Below are 23529 nucleotides of genomic sequence, written 5' to 3'. Positions count from 1 at the left end.
GTGTTGCCACGTAATTATATACATAGATGCTACTCGGCACAGTAGCTTATATACAAGGTTGCTACTCGGCACAGTAGCTTATATACAAGGTTGCTACTCGGCACAGTAGCTTAGATACATAACCTACATATGTCTCTGTACCATAACGAACACATTGCCTGTGACCGCTGTTCTTCGGTGCAGATACTGACTAGTTTTCCAACATATAGTTATCCACATGCCTTACATGTAAGTAAATACAGTATACTACATTTTTAGTTTTACAACTAAGCAAGAATTTACAATCCAAAATAAATCTTTTACCTGTAACTTATCTATCAAAGACTTTATTACAAGCAAAGACACCACAACATAAGCACATATTAATTATAACCGTTTCTAGCTAGTCAAAGAGACACTAGCAGGCTAAGAACCAAGTGGCAAGAGGCTGCCTCACTTAAGAGGGCGTTACTTGGCATTAAACTTTAATAAACTATCCCATTTTCACCTAACAAAACCTGGATATCGTACACACGGCCATCACTCACCCAACACACACACACACACACTTGTCAACCACCAGCGAGACAATACGTGTCCTGAAGGCAAATGGCAAATGAAATTCAACACCAGCAAGTGCAGCGTACTTAATATTGGAAGAACAAATACTTATAATGTATACAGCCTTAACAACATCAACCTAGAGAAGTCGACTTGTGAAAGAGACCTAGGGGTACTTGTAAGCCCGGACCTACGGCCTAGAAAACAGTGCGTTAATGTTCGAAGTAAGGCAAACAGAGTATTGGGTTTTATATCTAGAAGTATAAGTAACAAGAGTGCAGAGGTCTTATTGCAACTATATCTTGCTATAGTCAGGCCGCACCTCGATTATGCGGTTCAGTTCTGGTGCCCCTATTATAGAATGGATATAAATTCACTAGAGTCGGTGCAGCGAAGAATGACAAAAATGATTCCGGGACTTAGAAACCTTCCATATCAGGATAGGTTAAAGAAACTTAACTTGCATTCCTAGAAAGACAAAGAGTGCGGGGAGATATGATAGAAGTATTAAGTGGGTGAAAAGGAATCAATAAAGGGGATATAGATAAAGTTCTTATAATATCCGAGCAGGATAGGACTCGGAGCAACGGCTTCAAGTTGGATAAGTTTAGGTTTAGGAGGGAGATAGGAAGAAACTGGTTCACAAATAGGGTGGTGGACGAGTGGAACAAGCTTAGCAACTTTGTAGTAAGTGCGGGAACTCTGGAAAGTTTCAAAAGGAGGCTAGATAGATTCATGGATGATAGAGAGTGGTAGTAACTCTCGACAGGAGCTGCCATGCACAGGCCAACCGGCCTATTGCAGACTCCTTATTTTCTTATGTTCTTATGTTCTTACTGTCCTGGCCACGTGGACACACACCTGCCCAACCGCATCCAGCCCATACGAGCACGTACTGATTGCTATAAGAACAGCCCAGTCCCAACCATTGTAAAAATTATCAACACCTAATTATTAAATATCATATTTATATCACATATGTTACCTGTATATCATTTGTAAATCAAGAGACCCACTCTCCAATTATGAAATTGTATATTTTCAGCCTTCCGGCTGCCATGCTCTTTCAATAAACAGTTAATTATTATTGTTATTATTATTATTATTATTATTATTATTATTATTATTATTATTATTTACACACACACACATATATATATATATATATATATATATATATATATATATATATATATATATATATATATATATATATATATATTTATATATATATATATATATATATATATATATATATATATATATATATATATATATATATATATATATATATATATATATACCTGAAGGCGACGTCAATACTGTTGCTAATGGTGAGGTCAAGGATGAGTCCCCGACAGGTAGTTCTAGAGTCTCCCCACAGCCCCTGCACGAGGTTGTCCTGGGTCAGCTGGTTCTGAGAGAACGCCCACCCTGCATCCACTACCATGCCAGCTTCTACATCCTCACTGAATTGTCTGAGGGACACACATTTATATTGTTATTCCTAGACCAGCAGATTCTGAGAAACAATACGTGAATATCCTGTTTTATTCATACAAGTATTAAATTATTAAAAATATATACTATTTACTGGAAAATTACACAATTTTACTTTATTTTTTTGAAATGGATGGTGACAAAACAAGAGAAAATATTGTAAAATTAAATTGTGGCATGCGAGTATTTCATGATGAGAAGAACAAATTTCGCCTTAAACCTTCAAAAGACGCAGTTGGATATGATCCTGTTTTCCTTTACACGTAATCATTCCTACACCAAGCACAAATGCACTCATAAACATTAAAACACAATGAGTAAATTATTAAAAAAAAATTGTGAATGAGCGCATGAGGCAAACATTACATAATTAATGAGGATCCCCGGGCAACAGGTAAGAATCTTCTGATCCTGGGATGATGGAAATATATCGAAGGGCAACATTATAGAATTAAGTGTATGAACTGTAATGAAAAAAAGGAGAGTATAGTAGTAGGTAGATAGGCAGCTACCAAACAGGGAAGATATTGGAAGCATAATGTGTTGTCTAATGGTAGACCCTGCTGCCATATGGCATCACGAAAATTGTGACCAAGTCCCAGGTTGCTGATCTGACTTTTTACCTCATTTACACACAATTGCAGGGTCTCAATTGTTTCTCTTACTATTGACAACACAACATACATATATTGTTTCTCAGTCTTGACCTTTTATTTCATTTTATTTCTTTATGTTTTTTTATTATTATTATTGTAGTGTTGTTATTATTATTTTTTTCATTATTATTATTTTTTTATTTACTTTTATGAATTATTATTATTATTATTATTATTATTATTATTATAATTTTATTATTATTATTATTATTATATTTTCGCCCCCCAGGCCCCGAAGTGGGTCAGTGACCTGTGCCCGGGTGGGTTAATTCCCGTAAAAAAAAAAGTCGTACGTTATTGCGTTATCATTAATATTTATTTTTCTCAATATATAACTCATCTTCATTTATAAGTGACCAACATGTAATGCTTAAAAAATAAAAAATTAATTCATGTATAAACTTAAGTAAATGTCACAAATTACAAAAAAATTAAAAATACTTAAGTTAATCATCAAGTTAATGTTAATAAGAATATATTTGAAAGAAGAATGCATTACCTAATTATATTGGAGAATGTGTGTGAGTGTTGTGTAGTGGTGATGAGCACCAGGTGACACCCGGTGAGATGGTGCTCCACTACCTGACCCACCATCATGCCCACATCCACGCCCACCTGCTCCACGGGCAAATTTAAATCCTGACTAACCACGGGTACAGCACCCACCACTATGGCAGCTACTGCTACCATTTGATGCCTGAGTGAGACCATTATCTGGAACAAAGGGAACATATATGTCTCCCTAAGTACAGTAGATATAATTGGCTCTCAGTCTTAAAAAAAAATGACGTTTTTGCCAAATAGGTTGATAACTTTTTGTTCTTATTGCTATAAATAAATAAAATTTACTTTCATTCATCAGAATTTACTCTGTAATTTGAAACGTCGCTTTCTACCATAAAATAACATCCTGCACTCGCATCCAGCTGCACTTGAGGGAGATAAGTAATCTCCAAGATGGAAGCACATTGTAGTCCCACACACTCTGCACGTTTGTTATTTGTTCTATATACCAGCAGTTCCTGCAGTTGTCTCGGACTTTGTAATGCCTTGCATGTTAACCCCAGAGGCACCACATACGAGGGTATGCAGGACATGATTTACCACAAGAAAAAAGGCCAAGGAGCACAGATGAACTGGGTAATTGAGGTGAATATCTAAGGAAAAGTTTGGGGTAGCCAGAGGAAAGCCCCGAAAATTGGAGCAGTTACTGCCTGCAGAGAAACTGTTTCCGGGTTAATTAGTGCTCATGTCTAGGGCACTCTTCTTCGTGATAGGTTTGGATCAAACTGCTGACTCCAGTTAGTACAGTATCTTTTATCTTTTATGATTTCACATATGATCCCATTTTACTTCCACTAACTTAAGATGTCACCATGATATTATAGTTATATTTTCTTTACCGGTTTGTTAGCATGACTAGTGTGTTTACCGTTATCGTCTTGATAATCGACTACCAACTTAGAGAAAAACCATTTTACTTAATGATAAGAAAACATCTTAGCAATGTGATTCTTTATTTGGATCATCCAGTCAAAAAACATATTCTATCAACAAACCTTCTAGCATACCGCCGTCAGGGTAACGGTTCTTCCCAAGACACACTGAGGTGTATAACAATTACCAGGAAATATTTATGAATAACCTGATTAATCCAATTGAAATACTATCATCATTCAGGCACAGTCGCGATATTTTTTCGTTATTTACAAGAAGAACCTTTAGGGTCTGAATGTTTGGGTGAGAATCCAATCCACCCGTTTGTTTGTTAATCTTGCCTTGGCTTCTTTGATTCCTGGGTGCGGGGAATTTTTATTATTATTTTATTATTTTTATTATTAGTAGTAATAGGAGCATAAATATGGTGATAATAATTCAATAGTAAGAACATAATGCTCTGTATATAATTCTACGTTAGCTCAGGCCCAGACCTTTGAAGAATAAAGTTTATGATGGACCTCAAATATACGTCAGCAGTTCCCCGCTAAGACGCACCTGCTTATATTACAAATAAGATTTACACATATATATATGTCATAGACAAAGTATGTAATTAGTCATCTTGTGTAATGTAAACTAACTTATTCTAATTTTAACCTATCCAAACCTACTTTATCCTATCCTTACCTAACCTAACCTAGCCTAACTTAACCTAACATTAGATTGGTTAGGTTAGGCAGAACCAGTTTTGTCTAGGTTAAGTTAGGTATCCTAATGAAATATACCTAGCCTCACCTAACCTGACCACAACTAACTTAAGTAATCTAATGTTCAGTTAAGTTATGGTAGGCTAGGTTTGATAAAGATAGTATACATTTGGTTTTGCTAGGTTTAATTAGATTAAAAATGTTTACATTATAAAAGTTGACTAGTCATTACACGAAATGGCTGATAACACACTTTGACTGTAACATAATTATATACTTTGAGTTGCCATACCATATTCCTACAACATTTCAATAGAGTCAGACACCTGTTTCCACAATTCTCAGTTTTGTTTAATGGACGTATATGTGTCGTGTAGATTATATTTGCGATTTTGAATATAAATATATGTACAAACTAACAGCGATTTTTTTTTTAGTTTACGGCTGTTGAAGGCGTAAGAAGGCGATATTTAAACTGCTGTCGTTGTAGCAGTTCCTCTCTAGGTCATAATATAAAGGTAGATAGTTGTGATATGAGTTTGTGGTCAGGTAATGGTACACCCTCTCATGATCAATATAACTCGGCAGAAACTCTCTGCCTTTAATTGACGATTTTTCAGGCGATGTATATAGGACGTTGGGTTTTCTTGTAAGCGTATGACAAAATTTTGAGCGATAAGGTCTTGTCTGCAGCGTCCCTTCCTCCTGCCACCGTCGAATCCACCTGTACACGGTGGATATACTTGCTCCGGACTCCGTGGATATTTCTCGTGCTGACAAACCATTCTTCCACAACAATATCATTTTCACACGGTCTGTTAGCAAAACCTGACTCCTGGTGTGTCGGCTCTCCATTATAAGTGAGCCTGTTGAACAAGATCATTATACATATTATGGTAGACTTGTATATGCTTGTGCATGTACCGACATGTTTATCATGAAAAAAAATCGATACTGTCCGTAATACATTTATATAGATAACCAAATACATGTAAATGAAAAGATGTATGAATAACCTCGCAAACAGTCCTGACACCTCCCCATCCTTACCTGACCTAACTTACTATAGGTATATCTTATGATGATAAACGACCTCCTAAATGAAACACTGCAAATTTTATGAAATCTAAAATAATTTCTATTAAATTTTAGTAATAAAAAAAAATATTTATATATATATACAGTATATATATATATATATATATATATATATATATATATATATATATATATATATATATATATATATATATATATATATATATATATATATATATATATATATAAATTTGGGAAAAGCGTTAACTTTTTAAATCTCAATCGTTGATTATCCCAATTTTACGTGGTATATGTGACACACACACATCGTTTAGAATACTAACCTTGTGTTAAATGCTGAAGTAACGACCGCCTTCTCTTATTAGCATTACCCAACAGAGGTCCACTAACACTGACTCTATGATGCACTGTATGTGTATATATATATACTGTATATATATTATACAGTGCGCGAGTACACATTGGGGAGGGGCTTAGCTTCTTACGCGCTAGTAACGTAACCTCTGATTGGTTAAACCAGGGGTTCTCAACCAGGTGGGAATTCAGGTTTTCGGGGGGGGGGAACTGATTCGGGAGCAAGAGATATATGTTCGATGAGAAATCAATCACAGAATTTTGGCCCTTGATGTGCGATTCCTACCCAAAAGTGGCAGAAAGAGCTATCCGTGCATTGCTTCCGTTTGTGTCGACATATCTTTGTGAGTCAGGCTTTTCAACTCTGTTGCAAATTAAAACGAAGCAACGTAGTAGATTAGAGGTAGAAAATGACCTGCGTTGTGCCCTTTCAAGCACTCCTCCGCGTATCCCAGAATTGGCGAAGAAAAACAATCACAGGTTTCTCATTGACTGTAATCTTCATCTGAATAAAATTAATTACAAATTTACAATATCCTGGCATTCTATTGAACTTTTTGTTTATTGCATTATGCTTCAGTTTGGTCTGTTAAGTAATTCATTATAAACATAAAAAAATTATTTTAATTTTATTCAAGTTTTATAAATCCATCAACATTTTCAATTGGCATTTAATTTGTAAAACTCCACTATAAAAATAATCCATGTAAAATTGTAAATGTATGTGTACTAATATGGAAAAAATAAAGGATTTTCAGTATTATATGCATATTATTTGGAATGCACTTTTTGAGGCAGACAATCTTGGAAAGGAGGGCGGAATGACATTCTGACATATGGTGAAAGGGTGCATGGGGCAAACAAGGTTGAGAACCACTGGGTTAAACAGTATGACCAACACTCACGCATTAAGCGGGAGACTCAGTAATTGGCAAAAATATTTCAAGCATGTTGCTATATATATATATATTTCATTAGCCTAATAAAGCACGCGAACTTCTACATAAGAACATAAGAAAATAAGGAATCTGCAATAGGCCGGTTGGCCTGTGCATGGCAGCTCCTGTCGAGAGTTACTACCACTCTCTATCATCCATGAATCTATCTAGCCTCCTTTTGAAACTTTCCAGAGTTCCCGCACTTACTACAAAGTTGCTAAGCTTGTTCCACTCGTCCACCACCCTATTTGTGAACAAGTTTCTTCCTATATACCTCCTAAACCTAAACTTATCCAACTTGAATCCGTTGCTCCGAGTCCTATCCTGCTCGGATATTATAAGAACTTTATCTATATCCTCTTTATTGATTCCTTTCACCCACTTAAATACTTCTATCATATCTCCCCGCACTCTTCGTCTTTCTAGGGAATGCAAGTTAAGTTTCTTTAACCTATCCTGATATGGAAGGTTTCTAAGTCCCGGAATCATTTTTGTCATTCTTCGCTGCACCGACTCTAGTGAATTTATATCCATTCTATAATAGGGGCACCAGAACTGAACCGCATAATCGAGGTGCGGCCTGACTAGCGCAAGATATAGTTGCAACAGACCTCTGCACTCTTGTTACTTACACTTCTAGATATAAAAACCCAATACTCTGTTTGTATATTTCGAACATTAACGCACTGTTTTCTAGGCCGTAGGTCCGGGCTTACAAGTACCCCTAGGTCTCTTTCACAAGTCGACTTCTCTAGGTTGATGTTGTTAAGGCTGTATACATTATAAGTATTTGTTCTTCCAATATTAAGTACACTGCACTTGCTGGTGTTGAATTTCATTTGCCATTTTTCAGACCACCCCTGCAGTTTATTTAGATCCTCCTGTAATGCATTTGCATCCTGCCCTGAATTAATTTGCCGCCCTATTTTGGTGTCATCCGCAAACTTCCTTATGTCACTGCTGATCCCAGTATCTAGATCGTTTATGTAGATTATGAACAAGAGTGTGCCTAGGTTTTCTATAAATACTGAACTTAAAGGTGTTACCTATTCTGTGTATCAGACAGTCTAAGAATGGCAATTTACAGTCATGCTCACCCCTGAAGATGTGAATTACACGAAAGCACTTGGGAACTTCGTGTTTTCTTTTTCCTTGTGGTTATCAGCATATACCTGGATCACGCGCACCTACAGTGATTTACTTGCATATATATATATATATATATATATATATATATATATATATATATATATATATATATATATATATATATATATATATATATATATATATATATACGTGTGTGTGTATGTGTATGCATGATAGGCCTTGGGTGTATTTAATAACCTTTGGCTTATACAGTGTTTAATGTTTTAGTATAAATAGAAACTTGAGTGAAATATTTGTGCCAGTGTGTGAGAGAAGGTAGGGATATATCTGATAGTACCGTCTTCTTTTAAGTCAGCCATAGACAACCTGTCCTCAGTCTTGGGCCTCATATCGATTTAGGTATTTTTCTGCGGGCCGACCTACCATCATTTATATCCTCCCTAACCAAAAAATAAAGTTAATATTGTATTAGCACGGACAGATAAACAGTTTATTGTCACGTCCACTTTACGATATTTTCAGTTTACACTCAAAGTCTTTTACCCATTTTCTTAAAAAATCCACCATAATAATTTTTTAAGTACAATGTTAAAGTTTCTTGGCATTTAACAGAAGATGGGTGAAGCAGTCTGAGAATACGTTGATTTTTCGTACAGTTACAGCATTTTTCTTACTTATAAGACATTACCTAATTTTATTATATTAAGAATTATGTAGTGTGATTCCTCCACAATATGAGTTAATCTGAGGCTTATTAAGAACCTGATGGGTATAATATTAAAGTCATTATAGTGTTTACTCTGCTTGTTATTGTGACCACTAGTGGCAGGGGGTTTGTTTCTTTATGCTTTAACGATCAAGCCTCACCTCTTTTTGACTAGTGGCAAATTCTTGATAAAGAGGAGTGATGGCATTACAATATATATATATATATATATATATATATATATATATATATATATATATATATATATATATATATATATATATATATATATATATATATATATATATAATCAACACCTCACCCCGCCAGAACCCACGATCTTATAATTGCGACTGGGGAACGCTACTTCTGGGCCACCAGGGCACTAAAAGCGGTCCTAGACTCTGTTATATTTCACACAAAGCCTGTTCAACGAGTTTATGGCGCTGTGAACCTCTAATAGGGACCACCTGTGCCGGTTAGGTGATCAGAGCAACGTTTTACCAAATCCGGCTTCGAAACACGAGGATCCATATATATTTCATTAGCCCAATAAAGCACGCGGACTTCTACATATAATCAACACCTCACCCCACCAGGATTCGAACCCACGATCTTATAATTGCGACCGGGGAACGTTTTGTGTGAAATATGAGTGTCTAAAACTACTTTTAGTGTCCTGGTGGCCCAGAGGTAGCGTTACCGGTCAGTGGCCCAAGGTTAAAAATGCTTTGGAAACCTTTGATCTAGATGTATGATAGTTATTTTGTGGGTCCCTTATTTTTGACCTGACCTGACTAGTCACGTCACCCCCCTTCTCTTAAGCTCCTCTACGTGTGTGTTGGTGTGGGGATTAGTGGATGACATCATTATGACCTGACCTCATGTTTTTAAGGTCACCCTGTATATTTAAGCCTCTCTCTGTCCATGTAATCGAGTTGCCTCTGAAGATGTCTTGAATAAAGACGAAAGCTAAGGTGCTCCGTTGTTTCCATTTTCCCGTGTGATTTTATCAAGATTTATCTTATCCACGCTTTCATTGTGGATTTACATGAAATATGGAACTTACAGGTCTCTCTTACGCTGTGTGTTTAATCTGTCAACAACATCCTCATCTTCGCCCCATCTACCGTAATTACAAGAAGAGTTTGCTGAAGTCTCATAGTCTCAAAAACAAGTTGAAGTTTTTGAAAGATTGCGGAGATGATAAAATTGTTCCCAAGTCCTGTCTTCCAAGTAGACTAAGAAATCTGGACAATCAAGCATTCTCTGAGTTGGATAAGGTGTTGCTAGATTCCCTTATCAAGAGTTCAAGTGATAGTGTAAAATTTAGCCTTCAAACACAGTGCTCAGTGTAAAATACTTATGCAAAACAGTGTTTGTGTTGATAAGTGGCACACCATTCGTGATTTTGTATATCAACTTCTTAGTGAAACTGACAAAGCCCAAAAAAGAAGGTTAAATGCCAAATTAAATGCTCTGTTTAACGAGAGTTACTGGACCATATTGAGTGATCCAAATTTGTTCATAAACTTATCATCTTATGATCTACAGACAAATGAGAAACTTGTTCTTGGTTTTGGTAGGAAGTTTTCTATCACTCAACGGTGTGTTAATCCGCTTACTATTGCTAAAGGTTTAATCAACCTGGAGAAGAATAAGTCGTCAGATGTTACAAATGAAGATATTTCCATAGCTAAAGGCTGTATACATAGTGTTTTACATAAGAAATTTGTTTCAAACATTCCAAAAAGATTTGAAACAGCCTTGATAAACTTGAAAAGAAATAAGAATATCCATATTACCAAGGCTGATAAGTCTAATGCTATTGTTATTTTGGATAAAAGTGACTACAATGATAAGATGAATTCATTACTTAGTGATGAAAGCACGTATTGTGAGCTTACGAAAGATCCCCTGGAAAATATTAATAAGTTATCTAATTCCAAAATGAAGATGTTATTAAAAAAGAACCCCGATCTCATCAAACAGCTCTCTCAAATCAATCCCACTTTACCTTATATGTATGGATTGATCAAAACACACAAGCTTAACAATCCATTACGTCCTATCGTGAGTTCTGTGAGTTCTGTTACTTACAAATTATCCAAGTGGCTGGTAAAGATGCTATCCCCTCTTACAGGCCAAATATCTAATTCACATATACACAATAGCAGTGATTTAATTGATTAACTCAAGAAACATAATGAACCTTGCGAATTAATAAGTTTTGATGTAAATTCACTGTTCACTAGAGTACCTGTGAAAGACTTACTTTCATTTCTTAAAGATAAATTACAACTGTTAGATTTAACTATTGAACATGATACTTTCCTCAAATTGATAGAGTTATGCGTAACTGACAATGAGTTTAGAGCAAATGGGAAGTTCTACAAGCAAATATTTGGCATGAGCATGGGTAATTGTCTTTCTGCTCCTCTAGCCTGTATATATATGGAGTTTTTTGAGTCTAGATTACTACCTAGATTATATCTAGAAGTGTAAGTAACAAGAGTGCAGAGGTCTTATTGCAACTATATCTTGCGCTAGTTAGGCCGCACCTCGGTGCAGCGAAGAATGACGAAAATGATTCCGGGACTTAGAAACCTTCCATATCAGGATAGGTTAAAGAAACTTAACTTGCATTCCGTAGAAAGACGAAGAGTGCGGGGAGATATGATAGAAGTATTTAAGTGGGTGAAAGGAATCAATAAAAGGGATATAGATAAAGTTCTTATAAAATCCGAGCAGGATAGGACTCGGAGCAACGGATTTAAGTTGGATAAGTTTAGGTTTAGGAGGGAGATAGGAAGAAACTGGTTCACAAATAGGGTGGTGGACGAGTGGAACAAGCTTAGCAACTTTGTATTAAGTGCGGGAACTCTGGAAAGTTTCAAAAGGAGGCTAGATAGATTCATGGATGATAGAGAGTGGTAGTAACTCTCGACAGGAGCTGCCATGCACAGGCCAACCGGCCTATTGCAGACTCCTTATTTTCTTATGTTCTTATGTTACCCAATATAGTGGACTTTATTCCTCCATGGTATAGATATGTAGATGATGTTCTTTCTCTTTGGCCTAGAAACAGTGACCCATTGGAATTTTTAGACAAGCTTAATGATATTGTCCCAAGTATCACATTCAAAATTGAAAGAGAAATAAATGGATCCCTTCCATTCCTTGATATGCTTATCATGAGAAATGGCCAAAACTATAAATTTAAGGTATATAGAAAGCCCACACAGGTAGACAGTTTCATTCACTTTTTATCGAATCACCTGGAGTCTACCAAAATGTCAGTTTTTTCTGCTATGTTCTTAAGATGTCTGCGTATTTGTGACTCTGAATTTATTGATGATGAATTGAAACACATTCGTTCCATTGCACAGAAACTCGGGTACCCTTCTGTGTTTGTTGATCGTTGTTTTAAAAGGGCTACAAAATCCTTTCATTCTTCTCAAACCAGACAAGTTCCTACACTTAAGAATATTTTGACTCTGCCCTATCGTGATGAATTTGTCCCGTTAATTCGGTCCCTCAAGCTTCTAAATATTAATGTTGTTTTCAAGTATGACTCAACCATTACAAATATGTTAATAAGGAATAGCCCAAGTTTGAATGTAAATGGAAGTGTTTATTGTATTCCATGTAGCAAATGTAATTGTAATTATGTAGGACAGACAGGAAAAACACTGCAGCTCAGAATCAAACAACATAAGTATAATATCAGAACAGCATCTGAAAGCAGTGCCTTGTTCGTTCATGTTAGGAATAATAATCACCCCATTGCTTGGGAAAAAAGCTTAGAAGTATTTAAATCATCTTGTGTCACAGAAAGACTTCTGGTTGAAGCTAGTTTGATTAAGGAATTAAAATCAATAAACCTTAGTGATGGTCAGTTCAAACTGATAATATGTTACATAAATTTATTTGTCAGTGGCCCAAGGTTAAAAATGCTTTGAAACTGATCTAGATGCATGATAGTTATTTTGTAATCCCTTATTTTGACCTGACTTGACTACGTCACTTCTTAAAGCCTCTACGTAAAGCAGTGGGGGATTAGTGACGACATTACACTGACTCGATAGCTTAAGGGGTCACCTGTATATTTAGTTTTCTCTGTCCATGATGTTTTGAATAAAGAGTTAAGGTGTTCTGTTGTTTATTTTCCCGTGTGATTTTATCAAGATTTATTCCTATTCACGCTTTCTATTATGGATTTATATATATATATATATATATATATATATATATATATATATATATATATATATGGATAAGAAAAATCTTGATAAAATCACACAGGAAAAAGGGAAACAATGGAGCACCTTAGCTGTCGTCTTTATTCAAGCCATCTTCAGAGGCAACTGAATTACAAGGACTAAGAGAGGCTTACGTACACAGGGTGACCTTACAAAACAGGAGATCAGGTCAAAAACAGCTACTTCTTATCAGTTTTCACAGAAGAAATTTGCGATGAAATTCCGGAGGTGGAACTGATATTTAAGAGAAAGGAAGAAGATAAATTAAAGAATATCACTATCAGAAAAGAGGATGTTCTTAAGAAGATAAATAAACTAAAGAATACAAAATCCCCAGGGCCGGATGAAATTTTTCCTCGAGTCTTAAAAGAGTGTAGGGAACAAATTAGCAGACCCCTCGTAAACTTATTTACAAAATCATTAGACACTGGAGTTGTGCCAGAGTTGTGGAAACAGGCGAATGTAGTACCCATATTCAAAAAGGGAGACAGAGCATCAGCGTCAAATTACCGACCGATCAGTTTGACGTCAGTAATGGGGAAATTTCTTGAATCAATTATAGCAGATAGCATCCGATCGCATCTAGAGAAAAGCAAATTAATCTACGACTCTCAACATGGGTTTACAAAGGGAAAATCTTGTCTAACAAATCTACTGACGTTTTTTAGGAAAGTCTTCGAGGTAGTAGATAATGACGAAAATTACGATGTTATTTACTTAGACTTTAGCAAAGCATTTGACAGAGTGCCAGCATCAGAGTTTCCCTGAGAAAAATTAAGGCTCATGGTATCGAGGAAAGTTTTATATATTGACAAATCATGGTTTCACTGATGAACGCAGAGGGCTTCAAAGAGTAGGTGAATCTGGAGGCCGTGTGACCAGTGGGTTCCCCTGCAGGCCGCATTAGGCCCACTTGTTCAGTAATCTACATAAACGATTTAGGAACTGGATTGCAGTGACATACAAGTTTATATGACACCAAAATTGGGCGGCAAATTAATTCAGGCAGGATGCAACAACAGGAGTGATCAAATAAAACTGCAGGGGTGGTCTGAAAATGCAAATGAAATTCAACACCAGCAAGTGCAGCGTACTTAATATTGGAAGAACAAATACTTATAATGTATACAGCCTTAACAACAGCAACCTAGAGAAGTCGACTTGTGAAAGAGACCTAGGGGTACTTGTAAGCCCGGACCTACGGCCTAGAAAACAATGCTTTAATGTTCGAAATAAGGCAAACAGAGTATTGGATTATATATCTAGAAGTGTAAGTAACAAGAGTGCAGAGGTCTTATTGCAACTATATCTTGCGCTAGTCAGGCGCACCTCGATTATGCGGTTGAGTTCTGGTGCCCCTATTATAGAATGGATATAAATTCACTAGAGTCGGTGCAGCGAAGAACGACAACAATGATTCCGGGACTTAGAAACCTTCCATATCAGGATAGGTTAAAGAAACTTAACTTGCATTCCCTAGAAAGACGAAGAGTGCGGGGATATATGATAGAAGTATTTAAGTGGGCGAAAGGAATCAATAAAGGGGATATAGATAAAGTTCGTATAATATCCGAGCAGGATAGGACTCGGAGCAATTGATTCAAGTTGGATAAGTTTAGGTTTAGGAGGGAGATAGGAAGGAACTGGTTCACAAATAGGGTGGTGGACGAGTGGAACAAGCTTACCAACTTTGTAGTAAGTGCGGGAACTCTGGAAAGTTTCAAAAGGAGGCTAGATAGATTCATGGATGATAGAGAGTGGTAGTAACTCTCGACAGGAGCTGCCATGCACAGGCCAACCGACCTATTGCAGACTCCTTATTTTCTTATGTTCTTATGTTCTTAATACAGAAATGTTGTTTCAGGAAAAATTCTGTCAATTATTAATTAACAATACAAAGGGACATAAATGCATATTGCAACAGCAGTATATAACCTAACCTAATGTAAGCTATATAATCACGAAAATATAAATTACAATGTTTACTATCCATTAGTCATTGTTTTCAAGTTCATCATTCTCAATTTGTTGTACCTGTATACTGTATTCGTTGTAACACACATTGCCTCCTTGGCAATCACAAAATATTGTACACACTAAACTATTGTTCTTGCAGCCACATCGTCGACTGTTGCAAGCCTGTTCACTGCTACACGAACACTTCAGAAGTTTTTGAAACTCTGACGAAGCTAGCTGTGTGCAATTGGGCACTGTCGTTGGGGACAGGCAGTTAGAGCCGTCTCTTTTGATCAACTGTGTGGTAGTTGGGTCAAGAACGGGTGGATCAAACTCAAGTGCGTTGCGCCATTTAGCAACCTGTAGGTGCGCTCGTGCCACATTCTTCCGGAATGTCTCATTGGTGGGAGGCAGAATTTCTTCTTTTGGAGCACCAGCAGCCATACTCTTGCCCACCTTGGCGTACCATACCTTTAGACGTGCTTCTGTCATCGACTGACATCGAGACTGCCCATAGCAAATCAAAATGAATTGATCAACCTGGTCTACAACATTGGGCATGGTCTTGGTTGTGTCCCCTAGGTAGTTGAGGCGATGAGCACCAGAACACAGAACCTTCAAGGCTACCCCCCCCCCCCTACTTATTCTGAAGAAAGCTGCAACAGTATTACTACCGGTTGTTCAATGAGCAGCCAGCAAGTCAGGAATAATGGCATGGTGCTTGAGTGCTGTGGCGTTGATGTTAGTCAGAGCTCGGCCTTGTATGGGAGACATCATCATGACGAACCAAGTACTATCCCCACTACACTCAAGTGTGATAAGAGAGTTGGCTGAGTAGTTGCTTTAAGCAGTTGTTGTACAATTATAGTATCAGCTTCCTCTTGGGGTGTACCCATGCCATGTCGTCTTATCACTATTCCACTGGCGAGTTCGTGTTATGACAAGCTTGTGGGGTGTGATGTCATCTGTGTGCGAAATGAGGTCTTTACAGATGAGATTAATGAGTTGGGACTTGTATGTAGAAACAATCAGGATGAATTTTTTTGTGGTGACAGACGAGTAGATTCACGTAATGAGTACACTCTACTGGCTCCTTGATCTCTACACTGAAGTGTGGACTCTTTGATGCTTCCTTCTTTGTATTTGTCAAACACAAGGTAAACATCATTCTTCCTCTACTAATTGGCGATGTAGCTTCCGAACAGATCCAAATAGTCCCACACTGTACCACTAGCTGGTCATGGAACCACCCAAAGAACAGCGCAAACATCAAGAAAGGTGACTTTAACGCTGTTCTGTGCAAACCTCACGTATGTGTACCTCCAAAACAGGACAGCACAGCTACAAATTGACAACCATTTAGGTCCACCCTTCGACCTAGAAAGCGGAGTGCCCCAGGGAGGCATCCTATCCCCAACACTATTCTCCATATATACGAGCAACTTACCTGAACCAACGCAACATAGAGAACACATTATTTTTGCCGATGACATCACACAAATCATATCAAATCCCGGAAAATCAGAAGCAATGATGGCACTCCATACGGCCTTAGCAATAAAAAAACATAAGTGACTACGATAAGAAATGGAAAATACTGACAAACATCAATAAATTTAAAATCATACCAATTGCCAGGAAAAAGGTCGAACCAATAATAGTAGATGGATAAATTTACCCATACACCAACGAAGGCAGCATCCTGGGACTGAAAATCACAACAAATGGTTACCAGAGCTTCATCAACGAAAAAGTCCACAAACTACGTAGCAAACTCTCAAAAATAAGAACGTTAAAAAACCTGAACATTCCAAACAAAAGGAAACTATACACGGCACTAATAAAATCAGTAATGTGCTACCCGCCTGTACCAACCAACTCATTCAGTGCAACGAGAATCAAGAAACTTCAAACGGTACAAAATAAAAGCCTAAGATTCATATATAACATCAGTTATGAAGAAAGAGTAACACACGAAGAACTCCATAGAAGAGTCAACATCAACGCAGTAAACGTAGACATCTACATCCAAGCCAAAAGAACATGGGAACAAGTACGAGAGTTAGACTCAGAAACTGTAGTTAACTGGCTCGACAACGAACCAGTAAGAAGAGCAAGAGAAGAACACGCCTGGTTCAGATTAAGCAGAATAAGAGTCAACAACCCACCACCAATACCAAAATACAACTAAAAATTATTATATTTAATACAAAAATAAAAAGAACTGTATAGTCAACTAAACACTGTGCCTTCAAGTTAAGCTTCAATCTTTCAATTAAACCAAAAAGATAGGACCACCTCCTTGTGAACAAAAGTAGCAAGTTGGATCCTACACCTCTTATTGGAAATTAAACCTCCCTACTAATTTGTATGGCAACCATCTTTTCTTTGGCGCAATTTTTAGCTTACTTGAGTACAAGGTGGGTATTGTTGTTGCTGGTGGTGAGATCGAGGATGAGTGCCCGGCAGGTAGTTTTGGTGTCTCCCCACAACCCCTGGAGGAGGTTGGCCTGGGCCAGCTGGTCCTGAGACAACACCCACCCTGCCTCCACTACCATGCCAGCCTCCACACTCATGTGTCTGAGGAACACCTTTGTATTAATATTAAAATCGGTCACATTGCTATAATTTATTTTTAGATAGGGCTTTGAAGTTATCAATCGGCCAATACAGATAGAGTGAGGACAACAAACTGATAACGAGAGGGAAACGAACAATATATTGAAGATATAGTTTTTATCAGTTTTCACAAGTGAGGACCTATATAATTATGATCCCTTGGGTAGTTACTATCTATAGAGACAGTGAGGGACTGTATGATTGCAACATGTAACTGAAAGATGGGGTTAAATAATGGAGATATAACTAAGGTACCTCAATTATCAAATCAGGAATTAACACGTAGCAATGGTTTTAAATTAAACATATTCAGATTTAGGCTGGAATTAAGTAAACAATGGTTGTGACCACCACACAGTGTTGACTTATTTACGCTGTGTATATTATAATTAGGAATGTTATACAAATGTTCAATATCGTTAGTGAGTTTGGTCTCAGAACCCAAGTACATCAACTTTGTGGGCAATAGAAGATATACACTGATCTAAAACAGTATCGATGTGAAGGGGAATACTATTGGTGTTAAGGCTAGTTAAGGAGAAGGAATGAGATCGTAAAAGACTAGAACTAAACTCGGGAGAGTCAGGAAAGTAATAGTTACAGTTGAGGGTTGATGTAACCCAGTGAGTTTTGTAGAACGGCATCAGGATCGATATGGGGGAGTATTGTGTCGACACCATGGGTGAAGGGGGTGTAAAACATACGATCTAGTACATCTAAGGGAATGACACTAGCATCGTCAGTGTGGGAATATTGGTACTGATTAAGGAACAGCAAAAACTCAGGGTCACTTCGGAGTGAAAAAGGAAAGTCAACGAAAGTTATAATAGTGGGGGGAAGGGGGTGTAACGTACTCACAAGTACTACAACCAACAGAATTAGGATGACTGGTACTGATGAGGGTGATTCCCAGTTTGAGTGGGAGGTGACCCTGTCTCTTGGTTCTGAAGGTTGCCCATTCCCACCGCAGAGGGTGGACGTGTAGTACCCGAGTTGGCCGGCAGGGAGGAAAACTCCACGTGATGACCAGGATACGGGCAAGAGCTGGTTCCCTCTCAGTGGGGAGGGGGGGAAGGGGAGGAGTGGGCGGGTGGTGGCCTGAAATTCCCTCACAACAAGGGTTTTATGACTGAACGTCACGTGTTTCCCTCGTTTCCTGGCTTCTTTAAAATGGTCCATTTACAGTTGACGAAGACAGTAGCGCCTTTCAGCTTACTGCGCTGATAGAACACTTGGTCTCGGCCAGAGGGGAGTGAGAATTTTGTTATGATGTCGAGGGGGCGGGAAGGGTTGGATTTCCTGACGCGTTGAACACGATCAAAATTGACCTCAGGAAGTTGAAAATGTTCATTCAGCAGGCGTGAAATTTTACGCTGGGATGAGGTTGTTTCGCCGCCCTAGGAAGTCCACATAATCCACCCGGTCTGCTGTTGTCGTTAGTTCCGTTTTAAGCTTGGAATTCTCCTCTCTCAGCTGTTGAACTTGGGTCCTGAGTGTTCGGTTTTCTTTAGCTTCAACGTTCAACTTTGCTTTTAAGTAGCTTATTTCCTCTTGCGAGAATTCCAAACTTCTTTTAATCTCACTTAGCTGGTTAGTGAGACGCCGCTCAGTTTCCTCTAGTTCCCGATGGTCTCCTTATTCATTTGTTGTATGGTGTCATTTATGAGAGTCCGTTGGACTTCCATTATCACATAAGCCAGCTGTTGTCGTGAAATTTGAAATTTTGACACAAGCAGCCAACTGAGACATATCGGAGCTAGTGAGGGGAGTGTAGCTGGCAGTAGAGAGTCGGTCAAGCTGTGTGGTCAGCTGGGGTGGCCACCATATTCACGTCATTAAGTAGTGACCCAGCCCTCTCACTTGGTTACAAATTTTCTTGATCACAAAATTATCCAGTTTGTACATACCATTACTCAAATTCAAGTTGACAGATTCGGTATGTTTAATGAGACTGGATTCTATAATGTTCCTACTGACAATTGAATTACAAGGTAATATTGAGGAGGCATTAACCCAGTTAATGCAATGATTATTATCTCTCATATGATTGAACAAAGCATTGGATTCCTTATTTTTCTTACTGTATGGATTGCTTTGGTAAATCTTTCCGGACAATTTGGAACACAAGGCTTAGACCAGTGGTTCTTAACCTTTTTAGGTTCGCACCCCCTATTGGTCCTCACCTCCACGCCTCCCCCCATCCTTTCTTAATATAAAATTGAAAGTCTAAAAATTATCGTACACTTCCCGACATTAATACTACCTTAATTCAGTCACTTTTAGTGAAATTTTACATTTTGATTGACCTAGTTACCATTTACGTCATTTTGAAGTATCTATGGAGCGAACCCCCACGAAAATCCAAATAAGGACATACACACACCTGTTAAGGCCATTCCTTATTTTTGCTCTGAGTTCGCGCCCACCCTGGAAATTACTCTCGCCCCCCTCCCCCCGAATTAAGAACCGCTGGCTTAGACATAGATGCATACACAATACCTTTACAAACTGAAGAAGCACATTGAAATAAAGAAAATTGAAGTAGAGGAAATTTTTCATATTGAAAGACAGAAAAAATAAGGATTTAATAGGATTAAACGGAGTGTGTGGAAGAAGTTCATGCTGGATTACTGTTTTGACATGCTGAGATATGAGCGTTCTGACCTCCAAGCAAAGTTAAACCACAGATTACACAGCATATTTAAGACAGTGATTGGACTAAGGATGCTAATCACAACTGTGTAGTGAATCTCTCCTCTAAACAACTAGACAGTGATACCTTGAGTGCCCTCGGCTATGGTTTAAGTTTTGATGGCTCTAACAAGAGAGTCGACAGTGTTGACATAGCCAGAGCATTTTGCAATTTGGAGAAATTCAGTAATTTGACAAACGAAGAAGTGAACATGTGTAAAGGTGTTGTGTATGCATCTATGTCTAAGCCTTGTGTTCCAAACTGTCCAGAAAGATTCACCAAAGCAATCCAAGCCCTTAAGAAAAATAAGGATGTACCTGTTACTAAAGCAGATAAAGCCAACACATCAGTGATTTTAAACAAAGATGATTATCTATATAAATTGAATGATCTTTTATGTGATGCTGCAGCATATTCTAAGCTCGTAAATAGTCCTCTCAACACAGTTAACACTCAGTTTAACAAAAAACTTAAGTCTCTGGTGAGAGATGAAGATAATCTCATTAAACAGTTTTCTTCAATGTCTCCTTCACTGCAATACATGTATGGTATTATCAAGACTCACAAGCCTAGTAACCCAGCAAGACCTATCATTAGCTCAGTTGGGACAATCACTTATAAGTTATCTAAATGGATAGTTTATTTACTAAACCCGGTAACTAGCAACATATCAAAGTTCTAATATTAAAAATACTGTGGACTTACTTAATAAACTCAACAATTTCCACAATATTTGTGATTTTAAACTGGTCCGTTTTGATGTAACATCACTCTTATCAAAGGTCCCAGTTGATGATTTGCTTGAGTTCCTCACAGATTCCCTGGAGGACATTCCTCTGCCAGTCTCAAAAATTTTTTCATTAAACTTATCAAACTGTGTATAAAAGATTGTAAATTTAAGTTCAATGGAGAATATTATGCAAACATTTTTCATGACAATGGGTAATCCGCTTTCACCAGTTTTGGGCAACTTATATATGTGGAATTTTTTGAGAAGAAACTACTAAATAATATTTTACCACCTTCAGCAGTTTGGTTCAGATATGGAGATGATGTAATATGTCTTTGGCCATATAATGAGGACTTAAAAGCCTTTCTACCACTACTTAATAACTTAGCCCCTCGATTAAATTCACTGTGGAATTAGAAATTGACTATAAATTACGATTCCTAGACTGTGTGATCCACAGAGTAGGTAACACCTTTATGTTCAGTATTTATAGGTACATACTATTGTGTGTTCACATATTCATTATTGCTCGGCCCACCATAATAGACTCAAACAGTCAGTATTTTTTTTATCAATATATACATGAAGTGTAGATTTTACAAATAATATCTGTAAAAAGAAATAACAGTGTTTTGTAAATTTTACGGATAAATTTAGTTTGGCAGTCTTAAATGCCATTATTTTCTCTGTAAAACTAAAGGATTTTATTTTTTACAGTGAGAGACCGTACTGGTGGTGAGGGAAACATGAGAGACCGTACTGGTGGTGAGGGAAAGATGAGAGACCGTACTGGTGATGAGGGAAAGATAAGAGACCGTACTGGTGGTGAGGGAAAGATGAGAGACCGTACTGGTGGTGAGGGAAAGATGAGAGACCGTACTGGTGATGAGGGAAAGATAAGAGACCGTACTGGTGATGAGGGAAAGATGAGAGAACGTACTGGTGGTGAGGAAAAGATGAGAGACCGTACTGGTGGTGAGGGAAAGATGAGAGACCGTACTGGTGGTGAGGGAAAGATGAGAGACCGTACTGGTGGTGAGGGAAATAGTTATTAATACTCATACATAAGTCCTCTAGGTTATGTTCGGTGTCCGTGGGATAGTTGGGGATGGTCACAATAAAATGTATTTACTCTCTCAGTATAAGCTTGTCTGTGATGCTTTGAGGTGGTTGATTAGCGAAATTGAACCATAGATGGTTCCCCATTATACTTTATATCTTACACACCTTACGACAATGGGTTCTTAACCTTTTTTTACCATTTATCCCATAATGTTGGCATGAGCAGTCATTTACCCCCATGCACCTCATAAAAAACATGATCATGGCATAGAAGTAATAAGCTATTATTAAAGTAAATAGACTAGAGTAGACACCCTGGGTAGCAGGGTGGGAAACGTTTTCATTGATGTAATGGCCCCTGTTTCATAAACAGAAGGATTATATAAATGGGTTAATTACATTTGATTTATATACTGATTCATCCACTGTAACTTTCCACTGGCTATGAGGTGACATGTTCAGAGCACGTGATAAGGTGCGTCCACGGGAAGCCGTGTCATATTATGCTAAGTTAAGGCATTAAGTAGCCGGCTCCCTGGCCACCTAAAGAGGGCAGTAGTTTGATATCCTTGACTAGAGGAAGACGTTATTTGAGAGCCATAGTGGAAGGTTTCGTCTTTCTTCGAGGGCGGACGATGTACATATTCCTTTCTCCCTCGATGGGTCACTACTAATTAGATTGTTACTCAACGACTAACACAGGTCGGACTTATTTAAGCAGGTCTATTTACATAGCCTCCGTCCTTCTCTTAACACTCATAGCTACAGTGATTAAGATACAGATGATTTACACTTTGGAATTGTATCCTTAGTAGTTCTTAAATAAATGGATAACAGACAATTGGGTTTCTCTACTAAAACCCAATATAACATAAATGTTCCGGCCTCGTAACTTACACAGTAACAACAGTTAAAATGGCCTATAACAGTGAGGTTATCATACAGATGGGTGTAAATTATAGCTAAAAATGATCCTTCATTTGTCTTATGTTAATACAGTCTGTAGCCGATGAAGGAGTTAAAATTGCATTATTTTAGACTTGGCCTATTTACCCTTAGCAATATATTTTTTTTAACCCTTTGGGAAATACTTACCCCAGGTTAAGAACCGCTGCCTTAAGAGCTTTTCTGTAGAGGTAGCAACAGATTCCGTTACCAAATCCTTTGTTGCTGCAAAGTAGAGTAGGATAATCGTCTA

At 37.6% G+C, this 23529-nt stretch overlaps 1 protein-coding gene across 1 annotated transcript in view; it reads right to left on the bottom strand.

Moving 5' to 3' along the window:
- LOC121873800 (glutamate [NMDA] receptor subunit 1-like) overlaps positions 1 to 6288 on the bottom strand; it is a 50749-nt gene extending 44461 nt beyond the window's left edge. Inside the window, exons 1-3 of the mRNA XM_042377503.1 lie at positions 6226 to 6288; positions 3196 to 3410; positions 1845 to 2018 (exon numbers count right to left, since the gene is read on the bottom strand). Of these exons, the coding sequence (XP_042233437.1) occupies positions 1845 to 2018; positions 3196 to 3407 (386 nt within the window). The 5' untranslated portion in view covers positions 3408 to 3410; positions 6226 to 6288. The remainder of the gene's footprint in view (positions 1 to 1844; positions 2019 to 3195; positions 3411 to 6225) is intronic.
- Between the last annotated feature and the right edge of the window lie 17241 nt (positions 6289 to 23529).

Source organism: Homarus americanus, unplaced genomic scaffold (genome assembly GCF_018991925.1).
Source record: "Homarus americanus isolate GMGI-L3 unplaced genomic scaffold, GMGI_Hamer_2.0 scaffold25827, whole genome shotgun sequence".
NCBI lineage: Eukaryota > Metazoa > Arthropoda > Malacostraca > Decapoda > Nephropidae > Homarus > Homarus americanus.
Note: the sequence above shows the minus strand (reverse complement) of the source record. Positions and strands in the feature narration are given on the sequence as shown.